Below are 14,865 nucleotides of genomic sequence, written 5' to 3'. Positions count from 1 at the left end.
CACGTCAAAATACTGGTGTATTGATCTGTGATCTGGTTGTGAGAGGTGTTCTTTTGGTGTTCTGTCTGAGGAACTTACCCTATAAATTCCTACATTTTTGTGTCTACTTGTGTCCAATGTTGCACCATTATTTACACCCACTTTTTCATCCAATTTTGCATTTTTTGGTGTCTAGTTTTACATCATTTTCACCATCCAAATTTGCATCTTTTTTTGCCTCATTTTGTGTCCACACTTTCATATAATTTTGTGTCTGAGTTTGAGCCTAAATTTGCATTTGATTAGGAATCATTCTTTACATCCAATATGGCATCCTTGGTTTCACCTTTTTTCAGCCCCATTTTGCATCTTGTTTTATGTCTTTTCTTACATCTTTTTTTTTTCCTTTTTTGCGCCCAAGTTTGCATCCCAAATTTATACCATTATTTGCATCATCATTTGGCATATTAATTTGTAACTTTTTTTGCTTCTTTTTAACACTCAACTTTGCATCTTATTTTACATCTAGTTGTTGTCTTTTTTTGCATCTAATTTGGTGCCCATTTATGTGTCCTTGTTTTTGCCCAATTTGATATCCTTTTGTATGCCATGTTTTTTTCCCTTCTTTGTGTCAAATATTGCACAATTTTTCACTTCTAATTTAAAACACTTTGTATGTCAATTGTTTGCATTTTGTATTAATTCCTAGTTTAACATCCAATTTTACTTTCAATTTTTCATCCATGGTTACATCCGCATTTGACTTCTTATATAGAGTATATTTTTCTTTACATATATGACCCCCTTTACAGATTCATAGTGAAATATATGTTAGTTTCTAAATATCATTAAAGCAGATATCACAATTCAAAATCATTTGTAAAGAAATTTAAGAGAAATTGACAACATCCATCCAAAAAAATAACAATGTGTCATTAACAATTTTCAAAACATGTATAAAATAGCAACATAATACTAATAAAATCAGTATTATTTTTAATCAAAACAACTAAAATTCAAATATGATTAACAAATCAAAATATTTCATGAATATCATTATTCTACGATAAATTAACAACATACATATAAATCAAACTCATCGTATGATTACAAAATCAAAATGTCTAATTGATATAGGGTAAATTCACAACACCCATCTAAACATAACAATGTCATTCTACACAATAATTTCTTCATAAAAAACAATGCATGTGCATGCCTAGCTACCACCACCAAGATCATCCTCATGATCATCTTGACCATCCTCATTACTCTGATCCACATCATCACCAACACCGCAACTATCATCATCATCTCCTCCTTCACCACCATCATCCTCATCCTCATCCTCATCATCTCCTGATATATGTTGAACATAATTTGGATCATCGTCTTGGCAATCATTACCTATAGCATTCTGACAAAAAAAATCAATATTACATGTTAGTATTAATTACATAACACAACACATGTTTTTGTTATACAATGTTAACCATAAAATGAGGTAAGATATAATAGCAATTGTCCCAAAAGGTACAAAGAAAGGTCGATAGAATTATTAAATTGGAATTGTTGAATTTTTCTGGAAGAGTTAATTGGTTTGTGGAAAATCTTGTTTTCTTGAACTAGATCATTGTGCAATTACTTTTCAGGAACACATTGAATGTCTTATTTCATTTTAGAGTAAGTTAACTACCCAAAATCAAGAAATCTGATGTGTAGAGATGATGATGCTATCATTTGACAATCACAACGTTGGGAGAATACGGTTGGATTTGGTTTCATGAATGAGTTTCAGATTGATATTAATATTTTGATCTCACATTGCTTTGGTACTCTAGAGTCTACACTGCTGGTAATTGCAGTGAGTTGTGTCTCTGTGTATCTGTGAAAGCCTGCATGCATTTGAGATTGGAATTAACTTTCACTGGGTGCTACCTATTCTAAGTGAATTAATTTCTAATCATTTTTCAGTTTTATAGGATGAGTCACATGACATAACCTTGTAATTGGGATTTTTAATTCTCAGCACTCTGTTTATACTATATGACTCAGTACTAAATATAGCCGAACAACTCTAACTGTAACTTCATGCAGACGATATCAGCAGAGGCTCATGAAATGTATGATACAACATTGGAAGGATTGACATATTGGTGCCCCGATATGAATATATATCATGATCCCAGATATGTCAACTGAGGAAGACACTCAAATCAGTTAGGCTTATAAAATAGTTCTAGAATTGACTACATAAAAGTTGAGAGGAAGAGTACAGGGCAGTAATCAATTTGTATCTCTTTGGAGATATACTTCTAATATTATGTGTAAATTGAATATACTATAAGGCAGTAATATATATTATTTTTGATATATATTTCTAGTATTATGTGTAGATTGAATATATCATAAGGCAATAATATATATTATTTTTGTGATACATTTCTAATATTATGTGTAAATTGAATATACTAAAATGCAGGAAATTTTTTTTTGTAAAAATATTTAGTAATTCACATAAGTACTTTAAAAACTATTACCACACAATTACAAGCAACCAAGAAACTTGTTAAAAATTAAATTTCATAAATAATAAAATACTCCTCCAGAGATATTACTGCATGGCAGTAATCAATTTGCATCTATTTTGCAATATATTTATAATGTTACGTAGAAATTGAATATTTTGAGGGAACTCTCATCTATTATGCGAATCTTTGCACTTACAATTTTTTTAAATGGGTTAATAAAATCAAGATTAAAACAAATCTATGCGTACTTAGAGTTGCAGAGTTGTAACTTGGGTGTAGAGATTGAGTTGTAGAAACATCAGGCAGAATAGAACAGAGCTCACGTCACAAGACAATATATGCGATTGTGAATTCTTGATAGCAAAGTCCAAGGACATACACTTCAAAGCACATTGGAATGCTGGACTGGGTTCTAATAACAAAGCAGAGGCTATGGTTTTTCTGGATGATGTGGTTTATATAATTTCTCAATATCTCAAAGATCCATATTTATGGGATACAAGATTATTCTGGATCATATAAAAAGCAAGGCTCAGATTAATCAACCTGAATTTCTTGGTTGGTTAAACAAAATTTGTTGGTTAAAAAAAATTCAATGCTCTGGACTTAACCAGAGAATACCCAAACAATCATACTGGAAGAGAACACAACCAGATTGCAGACAAGCTCTAAAAAGAAATCTGCTAAATATCATGGGAGAAGTGCAGCTGGATATAATCATGGAAAACAAGAATATTGGCACAGTGGAGTGTACGTTTCCTACATAGTCAATTCATATCGTCTATAATCCCCTCTTTTTAATAACAATTTTGGTTTTTTTTGGTATGCTACAGGATGTCGACATTAGATGGAGTCTTAAATATTACAAGTATTCTATGCATATGGGTTATTATGATTTCAACATTAGTTTAGAAATGGAGTTTAGTTGTTTGGAATTATCTTTTACTCACCTGCTACTCACTCTCATGCAGCTCTTATGTGGTTTATTTACAGCGTTATGTACATGACTTTATTTGTTCTTTCATAAGGAACTGGCTGAACTTACATTCAGGATTATCTGGGTTTATTCTGATAATTCTGGTATATATAATGCCACGATGTACATGTTCTATGTGATTAATACATATATAGCTTTCCTCATGCTGGAGAAAAAGAACATAGCTCACGTCTATGACTGTAAGAGAAATCGCAACCTACATTATCACAAACAAGAAACGGGAAAATAAAGGACAAGATGATTAAAAAAAACATTAAAATTACTTTAAGAACTCATTTACCAGAATACCAAGTATTCCAAACTGATTCTTCTTCCTAGCAATTTTATTATATTCATGAAAAGTCAACAATATATTAATGAACTATTGGCTTTAGCATGCAACAAAACAACAACAACAAATTAACAATTTAATGAAAGTGTTGACAATTGTTGATGCATAGGAAAGGCCTATCGGCCTAAATATCTAATAGCACTAAAAAATAAAATGAAAATATGGTTCAAAAGTATATTGGAAATCCAACTAAGATTACATACCATAGAGTCCATCCAAACAACAAATTCAACCCATCTCTTTTGCTGCAGCACCTCCTTTTCCAAATGATTTGGAGGTCTTCCATATTTTAGTTCCTATCAATCAGTAAATAGGGAGAAATTAGATAACAATGACTTTCTTCTAGTACAAAATTTATTAAAAAAATATCACATGTTTAATATACTTACAAAGGTTGTTATCAGTGCTTTTAAACCTTTCTGGCCACTATGATGAGTGACTTTTGTCTTGGTTAACCTCGCCTTGGATGCCTTGTCCTTAAACATAAACCAATTCAATTTATTTTCACACAAATACATTTCTAAGATACTTACAAGTATTAATACATTCTAAATAATGTTTAATGAAAAATTCAATACCTGAATGCTCTCATTGCCGGCTTTTCTTTGTGCATCCAACTTCTCATATGATTTTACAAGTTCTTTCCATACTTTAAAAGGTATGTCAATAGGTCTTTGTTTCAGTCTTTGATCTTGAGGCATTTTTTAAATTTTTCTTGTTTGGTTGCAACGAAACCTCTTACAATTGAGCGACATTTGCAATTTTATCTTCTTAACCAACCAACTGGTACCAAATTCATTCTCTATGTCTTGTACCACCATCTTTTTTAGGTGAAGTGGAATCTTTGAGAATGTGAGGTGAAGATGATCTCTAAATCGTTGAAGGCAGGACTCCTTTAGCCTATTTAAGAATTGTTTTCCTGGATCCGTCCTTCTTATCTCCCATGAGACAGGGTCATACTCTATCTTGGTACCTAAACTACCAATAGATGATGCATAAGCTGAGGATGAACAAGAATTTGCAGTCCCAAGAGTTTCCATCACACAAGATGTTTCAACACAATGTTCTTCATTATTGGTGATTGATGTCAATAACACTTTTTTCGATTTTTTTCTTGATCGAAGTGAGGATGGGGAACTAATGGATTCTCGTAAAGCTTGTTGATTACCTGGACCTAGTTGATTAGCTTCAGGGGATTTTGTCTTAAGAAAATGGATTAGGGATTCAGCATCTAAAGCTTGAAGTTTTTTGAGTCCTTCTATCCCAAAAACATCTTCAAGCAAGGACTCTATTATCGGATTCTTTCCCTGTCCAAATTTCAATGATTTACCACAAAGTATAATTATAAAATTATAATTCTAACTTCAAACCTTAAACAAAAACTAAAACATATTATATTATGCAATTATTCTATAAAAACAAAGTAAGCTTACCTTTTCCGATCCACTTGCACCTCCTTCTCCACTTGCCATATCCTCAAAGTAGAAGAGATCGATAGAAAATGATGTTCTCCCTTAAAAAACAAAGGATTGAAGGTGAATAATCTCAAAATGGCTCTCTAGGGCGGAATTTGCAAACAACTTAGTTAAAAATCCAAGTGACAATTTCTATTTTGACAATTTCTTCCTTTCTTGGAATCAGATTCTCCAGTGCTAAATGATAAAATGGTTCAGCTCTTATGCTGTCATGTGTATAAAAGACCTCATGCCATTGTTCCCCCCTTCATGTTTTTTCCTAAAATAACATTACCCTTTTTACATAATTACAAAATATAAAAAGTAGTGGATTTTTACATACTTACATAATACAAACAGCAGATTTTTAGCAATTAGAAATTAGATTTACGAAATTTCCAAATGTTTTTTTTATCTATTTACAGAACATAAACAGCAGCAGATTTTTACATAATTACATAATACAAACAGCAGCATATATTTACCAATTAGAAATTTGTAATTAGTAAAAATCTGCTGCTGCTGTATTATGTAATTATGTAAAAATTTGTTGCTGTTTATGTTCTGTAATTAGATAAAAAAAACATTTGGAAATTTGGTAAATCTAATTTCTAATTGCTAAAAATCTGCTGTTTTTATTACATAATACAAACAACATCAGTTTTTACCAATTAGAAATTTCTAATTGGTAAAAATCTGCTGTTGTTTGTATTATGTAATTATGTAAAAATATGTTGTTGTTTATAAAAGACCTCACTCAAAAACAGTAATAAAAGACTTCATGGCATTGTTTTTCCCACTTCATGTTTTTTTGTAAAAAAAAACATTTCTCTTTTTAACATCAGCATATTTTTATATAATTACATAATGCAAACAGCAACATACTTTTACCAATTAAAAATTAGAAAAAAATTGATTTTTAATTAGAAATTTGAGACAAATCTAATTTCTAATTTGATAACAATCTAATTATAAATTAGATAAAGATGATGTCCTCGCATCACCCATCCTAGTTAAAACAAAAGCAATAGATCTTTACCAATTAGAAATTAGAAAGAAATCTAATCTATAATTTGATAAAAATATCATTTCTAATTTAATAAAAATCTAATTTCTAATAATGCCCTAGCATCACCCATCCTAGTAAAAGAAAAAGCCTAGAAAAGGCAAACCCTAAAAACAACTGCTAAGAAAAATCTACTAGTAAAAATTTATGAAATATTACTAAGGGACTAAGAAGGTGTTGTTCCTAGAAGGAAGAAGTCTATGCTCGAGAGTTGGTGATGCCTGCATGTTGGTTGGGAGGAACAAGCACTCTCCAATAGATTTCCCAAAGGAATTTGTAAGTTTTTATTTGTGCTTAATAACAGACTTAAGATTATTTTGAAGTGGTATATTGGTTTGTTTTGACAACAAGGTTATTTTGGTCAAATCATTGTTGCGGTATTTAAAATTACATGAAACTTATATGAGTTTATTATCTGCATTAGGATTCCTTGGAAATCTACCCATGTGAAAACCTTAATGCTGTAATATCTGCCCATTGTGACTTGAATTAATGTTTGGATCTTGATGCTGAAATGACACAGTTGTGTCTTTGCCTACAGTTAAACATATATATTTTGTAATATTTTACAATCATTTATGGGGTTACAAAATTTCCTCTCTCCATCCCTACCAATGATGTTGGTATCCAGCTATGCTAATGATGTTAGTATTGGAGTTACCCAACACAATGCTAGTTGTTATGCATATCTCATCAATATGGATTATTAGGATTTTGTTCCACTCGTTGTGGGTGTCAATAGCCTACTAATGGTGTTATGGGTTGCAATCGGATTCAGTCGTTGCTGATTCACATGCATGGGGAACTTGAACCTATGTAGCTGATGGGGAGCATGACCTCACTAGGGCAGGCTTCCTTATCTACTCTCCACTGTGTCTTGAGTAGTTTGCACCAAATATTCATGGTCCAATACTAGGTGATCATGAGTTGTTTTGCTAAACATATTGAAGGCCAACCCTTTGTTTTGAAAAAAAGTGATGCACTGAATGATAGAAAACCAAGCATACTGTAATTCTCGTTTATGTTTCACTAACAATTTCCATAAATTGCAAGAAGTACTTATTTATTTGCGGTTTGTAAGTCACTTATTGTTTCTTTATCAAATGAAATATAATTGATATCTCGTCTTGCAGAAATAGTACTACATCCATGGTTTGTAAAATGATCACTGATTTATATCAAACCTCAACACTCTAGGAAAGCAATGGAATCTATGACATCATCTCTAAATTTGACACCACGGTAATAGAATTGGCAGTAACAACTTACCAGGCAGCTCTGCTATTGCTGTTCAATGAAGCTACAAAGTTGAGCTATGTAGAAATTAAATTTCAATAAATTTGGAAGATGAAGATCTTATTCAATTTCTGTATTTAGTTTCATGTGGCAAGAACAAGATTCTTCTAAAGGAACCTAGCACTGCAACAATATCTACAAGTGATAATTTTGAATTCAATCCTCCCTTTTCGCACAAGTTGAAAAATATTAAGATTCCACTTACAGATATGAATGCAAATGAGAGGAACATAGTGATCAAAAATGTAAAAGAAGATAGACATTTCTAAATAGATTCAACAATAGTTCTCATCATGAAGGCTAGAAAAATCTTACCTCGGCAACAACTATTGAGCGAGTGTGTTGAACAGCTCCAAAGCACATTCAAGCTCGAACTTAAAGCAATAAAATCCAAAATTTAGGACTTGATATCAAAGGAGTACCTGGAACGTGACAATGAAAACAGTAACTTATTGAGATATATAGCCTAATATCGCTGATTGAGATGCAAGTTGAAAACAAATCTGTAATGCAAATTATGGTTAATTTTCTTTTATTTTAGAGAAATAAAACATATCACAGATTCGATTTTCCATCTGAGTTTGATTGACTAACATAGAAATACTCTGTTTTGCGATAGAGGATAGAAATACATAAACTAACCGTGGCAATTCATTGCCAAAATTGTCAACTCCCCCTGATTCAGTCACTAATGGAGACTGCAGAGCATTTTCAAATGGTGTGCCAGTAACAACCTTATCATTATCTTATGTAAGCTCACGATTTGTCAATGGCGCACTACATTTTGGTCCAAATAATGTGTACAAGCAAGGAGATATATCATGGCCCTTAGTATGCCCAAGAGTCTTCAGTGGTGTGTCGAAGGATTCCATCCTTTGTTCTAGTGTAGGTGATGACATATTCTGTGAAACAAATTGTTTACTTATCTCTTGAAAGGAAAAAATGAAAAAATGTCACACATACAGTGCACCAACTGTGTACTATGTTCCTTAAGATGAATCTGATAAAGAAGATGAAAAAATATGAAGTTCATACATAATTTAGCTTACCTTTTTAGAATCCATCACTTCTGTTTCATTTTCTTTGTGTAGATTCTATAACTTCCATAAACTAAGTTGTCCCACCAACCCAGCACGACTCTCCTTTAATGAACTGTGCATAGCCTCATCACTTCCTATGGATTGCCTTGGCCTGTAAACAGAAATGGTATCTATGGTTTTCTTTGTGCTTCCATTAAGTTTTCAATTCATCGGCCTTCTGGAAGGTGTAGCATAGAATGACTCTGGAAGTTGTCCTTGTAAGTTCAACTGCAAAGTTTGCAATCTATTGCTCAAAGTCAGTATTTTGTCTACAATTTGGTTCTTTTTGAATCCCCTTTACTAGGAACATTCATATCAGCCAAAATAGTAGAACCTTCAGCTACTTCTCCAGATTCTACAGGATTTTCTGTAAGGAGATTACTTTCAAAATGCTCTGTCCCTTCCAAAACCATAGCATCCTTCTCCATGATAGACACGTAGTCTCCGAGTAGGACATGCAGTGACGAATATTTAGTCTCTGATGTCACATCATTTTCTATAAGCTCAAGCTTTTTCACTGGGGTATCATATTCTAGTCCCTCAACATGTTCAAGCCTCTTCAATGGCTTATCCAGGGAAAGTTGTTGTTTGCACACACCTTGTCTTCCAGAACAGATTCATTCATACTTAAACAAGGGGATATATTGTAACTTTTTCTAAGTTCTGAAGTTTTGGATGGAATACTAGAGTCCAGCACAAATAAGGTGCTTAAAAAGGTTGATATATTATATCCCGGCGTAACCTCATGGATCCTCAACGGAGTATCCAGTTGGGAAGGTTCCTACTTTCTCACCACAATCTGTATATTTTCTCCAACTTCGAAATTTTGGGCCTCTCCAACTTCCTGGCCATTGTTTCCCTCAATTTTGGCAGGGTCAATGAATCCCTCATGTTTTCTGTTGTTGTCCATATCAAAAAAATTTTCTCTAATTGGTCCTGCAACAGTTATGCCATCAACAATAAAAATGCTTTCCTGGGATGCTCCATCTTCAACTTCATTCTTTTCCGCAGCTATATTATATCCCTCTATAACCTCACGAGTCATCAAAGGATTATCCAATCGGTAAAGTTCCTACTTGCAGGCAGCTTCTGTAACAACCTCTGAGATATTTTCTAGAAGAGAATCATCAATACCTGAACAAAATAATGCATCATTACTCTCCATAATATTTGGCTTATCTAATGGATCACTAAAGTCAGTTACCAAAAAAAGAATTCAAGGAAGAAGACATATCAAGGCCTTCTGTAAGCATAGGCACCTTCAATGGAGTATCCATGTTAGAAGGTTCCTGGCTGTTGGCCACTGTGTCTACTTTCACAAGTTGTATATTTTCTCCAACTATGAATTCTTGTGTCTCTTCAGCTCCATTCTGTATAGATTGTTCCTCTTGGTCATCCTTACTACCATACTTGAAACAAGTCATTCATACTACTGAAATGGAGCAGCCCTGCTGCCAGATAAAGCTCAAAGTTGATGAAGATCTTCTTACTGTTAGTCAAAACTTTTTACAGGGTTACGATTTGAAACCCTGCTTCAACTAAAACCCCAAGTGTAGAAGATAGTTTTGATTTTGAAATGCTAATAGTATAGACAGTGGATGTCAAAAATATCACTGATTGCCAGAACAATCTGCCCATGCATATGCTCTTCCTTGCTTATGATATTGAAGATAGGAAAAGGAAATTATACCAATGAGATAGATCAATGCTTCAGAGAATGAAGATCGGTGGATACCCCTAGACTTATTATGGAGATTGAAGACACAACAAAAGTCTGACATTCCTTAAAAGTGAAGTCAGATGATCTTTGGTGTCATAGATATTTGTTCCTTTCACTTCTTCATAAGCACCTTACTAGCTAGTGCCAGTGAGAAGTATCAGTGAGTTCTGAGGGAGCAACATATATTTTCTTACTATGCCAACTATATGCCCTAGACATGAATCTAAACAGCGAATTGTCAGCAATGGTGTCTTCTCACTTAAAAAAAAAAAAACTCAACAGTGCCTTGTGGATCTTAAATTCAACAAGTTTATTTATGTTGGTCTCTGTAAGATTACAGTCTTCATTAGGAGTTCTTTCCATGGTCATATAAGATGATGTCATTTGATGCTATTGGTTAGATTACATATAAACATCGAATTCTCAACAATGGTGTCTTGTCACTTAAAAAATACTCAACAGTGCCTTATGGATCTTAAATTCAACATGTTTATTTATGCTGGTCTCCATAAGATTACAGTCTTCATTAGGAGTTACTTCCATGGTCATATAATATTATGCCATTTGATGCTATTGGTTAGATTACATATATATGGAGTATCGATTCCATATTAACTATGCATCAGTGCCAAAATATGTCGCAGAGAAGCAATGTAGGTTGATGCCATTCATTCAAACTGACTTTGTTGTAGAGGAACGTGTCAGTCAACCTGTGTGTTAATGTTATACATAATGCAGAGGAACAAAGTCTTATACATCGTGAACCATATGAACTGTGTAGAGCCAAGAGCCATCGGTAATAGAATTGGCAGTAACAACATCCCAAGCAGCTCTGCTACTGCTGTTCAATCAAGCTACGAAGATGAGCTGTGTAGAAATTAAATTAAATCTCTGAGATATTTTCTGGAAGATAATCATCAATACCTGAACAAAATAATGCATCATTACTCTCCATAAGATTTGGCTTATCTAATGGATCACTAAAGTCCAGTACCAAACAAAAAATTCAAGCAGGAAGACATATCAAGGCCTTCTGTAAGCATAGGCATCTTCAATGGAGTAGCCATGTTAGAAGGTTCGTGGTTGCTAGCCACTGTGTCTACTTTCACAAGTTGTACATTTTCTCCAACTTTGAATTCTTATGTCTCTTTAGCTCCATTCTATACAGATTGTTCTTCATGGTCATCCTTACTACCATACTTGAAACAAGTCATTCATACTACTGAAATGGAGCAGCCTCACTGCTAGATAAAGCTCAAACTTGATGAAGATCTTCTTACTGTTATTCAAAACTTTTTGCAGGGTTATGATTTGAAACCCTGCTTCGACTAAAACCCCAAGTGTAGAAGATAGTTTTGATTTTGAAATGCTAATAGTACAGACAGTGGATGTCAGCAATATCACTGACTGGCAAAACAATGTACCCATGCATACGCTCTTCTTTGATTATGATATTGAAGATAGGCAAAGGAGGTAATACCAATGAGATAGATCAATGCTTCAGAGAATGAAGATCTGTGGATACTCCTGGACTTGTTATGGAGATTGAAGAGACAGCAAAAGTCTGACATTCCTTAGAAGTGAAGTGAGATGATCTTTGGTATCATAGATATTTGCTCCTTTCACTTCTTCATAGGCACCTTACTAGCTAGTGCCAGTGGAAGTATTAGTGAGTTCTGAGGGAGCAACATATATTTCCTTACTATTCCAACTATATGCCCTAGACTTGAATCTAAACAGCGAATTGTCAACAATGGTGTCTTGTCACTTAAAAAAAAAACTCAACAGTGCCATGTGGATCTTAAATTCGACAAGTTTATTTATGCTGGTCTATGTAAGATTACAATCTTCATTAGGAGTTCTTTCCATGGTCATATAAGATGATGCCATTTGATGCTATTGGTTAGGTTACATATAAACATCGAATTCTCAACAATGGTGTCTTGTCACTTAAAAAATACTCAACGGTTCCTTATGGATCTTAAACTCAACATGTTTATTTATGTTGGTCTCTGTAAGATTACAGTCTTCATTAGGAGTTATTTCCATGGTCATATAAGATGATGTCATTTTGACGCTATTGGTTAGATTACATATATATGGAGTATCGATTCCATATCAACTATGCATCAATGCCAAAATATGTCGCAGAGAAGCAATGCAGATTGATGCCATTTAGTCAAACTGACTTTGTTGTAGAGGAACGTGTCAGTCGACATGTGTGTTAATGTTATACATAATGCAGAGGAACAAAGTCTTATACATCGTGAGCCATATGAACTGTGTAGAGCCAAGAGCCATCGGTAATAGATTTGGCAGTAACAACATACCAAGCAGCTCTGCTATTGCTGTTCAATGAAGCTACGAAGCTGAGCTGTGTAGAAATTAAATCTCAACTAAATTTGGAAGACGAAGATCTTATTTGACTTCTGTATTTAGTTTCATGTGGCAAGAACAAGATTCTTCTAAAGGAACCTAGCACTGCAACAATATCTACAAGTGATAATTTTGAATTCAATCCTCCCTTTTCGAACAAGTTGAAAAAAAATTAAGATTCCACTTACAGATATGAATGCAAATGAGATGAATAGAGTGATTGAAAATGTAAAAGAAGACAAACATTTCTAAATAGATTCAACAATAGTTCTCATCATGAAGGCTAGAAAAATCTTACCTCAGCAACAACTACTGAGTGAGTGTGTTGAACAGCTCCAAAGCACATTCAAGCCCGAACTTAAAGCAATAAGATCCAGAATTCAGGACTTTATCTCAAAGGAGTACCTAGAACGTGACAATGAAAACAATAATTTATTGAGATATATAGCCTAATATCGCTGATTGAGATGCAAGTCAAAAACAAATCTGAAATGCAACTTATGATTAATTTTGTTTTATTTTAGAGAAATAAACATATCACAGATTGGATTTTCCATGTGAGTTCTACTGACTAACATAGAAATACTCTGTTTTGCGATAGAGGATGAAAAAGATTTCCAGGTCACTTGCAAATCACTCACCGAGTTCTACCTTCAAGAGGAGGGACTTTAGATAATGCATGGTTTCTGTGCCACAACTCATCACAGGGTAGAACACTGCTCCACTCATGCTACTGTTCCTTAAATTTTGTTTTATGTTTCAGACAGGGAGTTCCATCCCTTCATCTACAAGGAAATAACATAAAGTGGCGATGGATCGATATAGAAGTTGAAACTATTAGGATATAAAGGAGTGGTGGTTTTATCCACTACTCTAGCTAGTGCCTAAAAAATATAAAATTTGGGTTTGGTGGTTGTGAATTCCATTGTCGCTGAAGGTAGGTATAGCCTAATTTTGTGTCCACCAGAAACCTATCAATTATTTTTTCTATACTCTCCTTACCCTTCCTTTCATTACACCAATCTTACAAATAGCATGCACTTTCAGAACCTAACCACATTTTTCCAGTGTAAGTGAACACCTAGGATCAATTTCTTCTTTAGCTTTAATGGGCTTCTTCCCCTTACCTTTGTTGGTAGCAATGTTTTTGATGTCGACAAATCAAACTGTAGTCAAAGAGCCCCCAACTCCAATGCTTTTTCAGACTGGTTATGATTTGAAACTGTGCTTCAACTGATACCCCAATTGTAGAAGATAGTTTTGATTTTGAAATGATAATAGTATAGACAGTGGATGTCAACAATATCACTGACTACCAGAACAATCTGCCCATGCATATGCTCTTCCTTGATTATGATATTGAAGATAGGCAAAGGAAATTATACCAATGAGATAGATCAATGCTTCAGAGAATGAAGATCAATGGATACTCCTGGACTTATTATCGAGATTGAAGACACAGCAAAAGTATGACATTCCTTAGAAGTGAAGTTAGATGATCTTTGGTATCATAGAGATTTGTTCCTTTCACTTCTTCATAGGCACCCTACTAGCTAGTGCCAGTGAGAAGTATCAGTGAGTTCTGAGGGAGCAACATATCTTTTCTTACTATGCCAACTATATTCCCTAGACTTGAATCTAAACGGTGAATTGTCAACAATGGTGTCTTGCCACTTAGTTTTGATTTTGAAATGCTAATAGTATAGACAGTGGATGTCAACAATATCACTGACTGCCAAAACAATCTGCCCATGCATATGCTCTTCCTTGATTATGATATTGAAGATAGGCAAAGGAAATTATACCAATGAGATAGATCAATGCTTCAGAGAATGAAGATCAGTGGATACTCCTGGACTTATTATGGAGATTGAAGACACAGCAAAAGTATGACATTCCTTAGAAGTGAAGTCAGATGATCTTTGGTATCATAGAGATTTGTTCCTTTCACTTCTTCATAGGCACCTTACTAGCTAGTGCCAGTGAGAAGTATCAGTGAGTTCTGAGGGAGCAACATATCTTTTCTTACTATGCCA

General features: G+C 33.8%; 1 protein-coding gene across 2 annotated transcripts; it reads right to left on the bottom strand.

Moving 5' to 3' along the window:
- Positions 1–1,080: 1,080 nt before the first annotated feature.
- Positions 1,081–5,432, bottom strand: LOC149144736 (uncharacterized). Of its 2 annotated transcripts, none has more exons than XM_089453176.1 (3): positions 5,272–5,432; positions 4,042–4,134; positions 1,081–1,396 (listed from the first exon to the last, which is right to left on the bottom strand). In XM_089453176.1, the coding sequence occupies exons 1-3, from the start codon at positions 5,308–5,310 to the stop codon at positions 1,199–1,201; spliced, it is 330 nt and encodes a 109-aa protein (XP_089309302.1). In that variant the 5' UTR covers positions 5,311–5,432; the 3' UTR covers positions 1,081–1,198. The 2 variants fall into 2 exon arrangements, with proteins under 2 accessions (XP_089309302.1, XP_089309301.1); XM_089453175.1 differs by lacking the exon at positions 5,272–5,432 and adding an exon at positions 4,228–4,538.
- Between the last annotated feature and the right edge of the window lie 9,433 nt (positions 5,433–14,865).

This window comes from Pinus tabuliformis, chromosome X, assembly GCF_031772625.1.
Source record: "Pinus tabuliformis cultivar Carrire ecotype Pingquan chromosome X, CPIR1, whole genome shotgun sequence".
In the NCBI taxonomy this organism is placed as follows: Eukaryota; Viridiplantae; Streptophyta; class Pinopsida; order Pinales; family Pinaceae; genus Pinus; species Pinus tabuliformis.
This window is presented reverse-complemented; position numbering and strand designations above follow the sequence as displayed.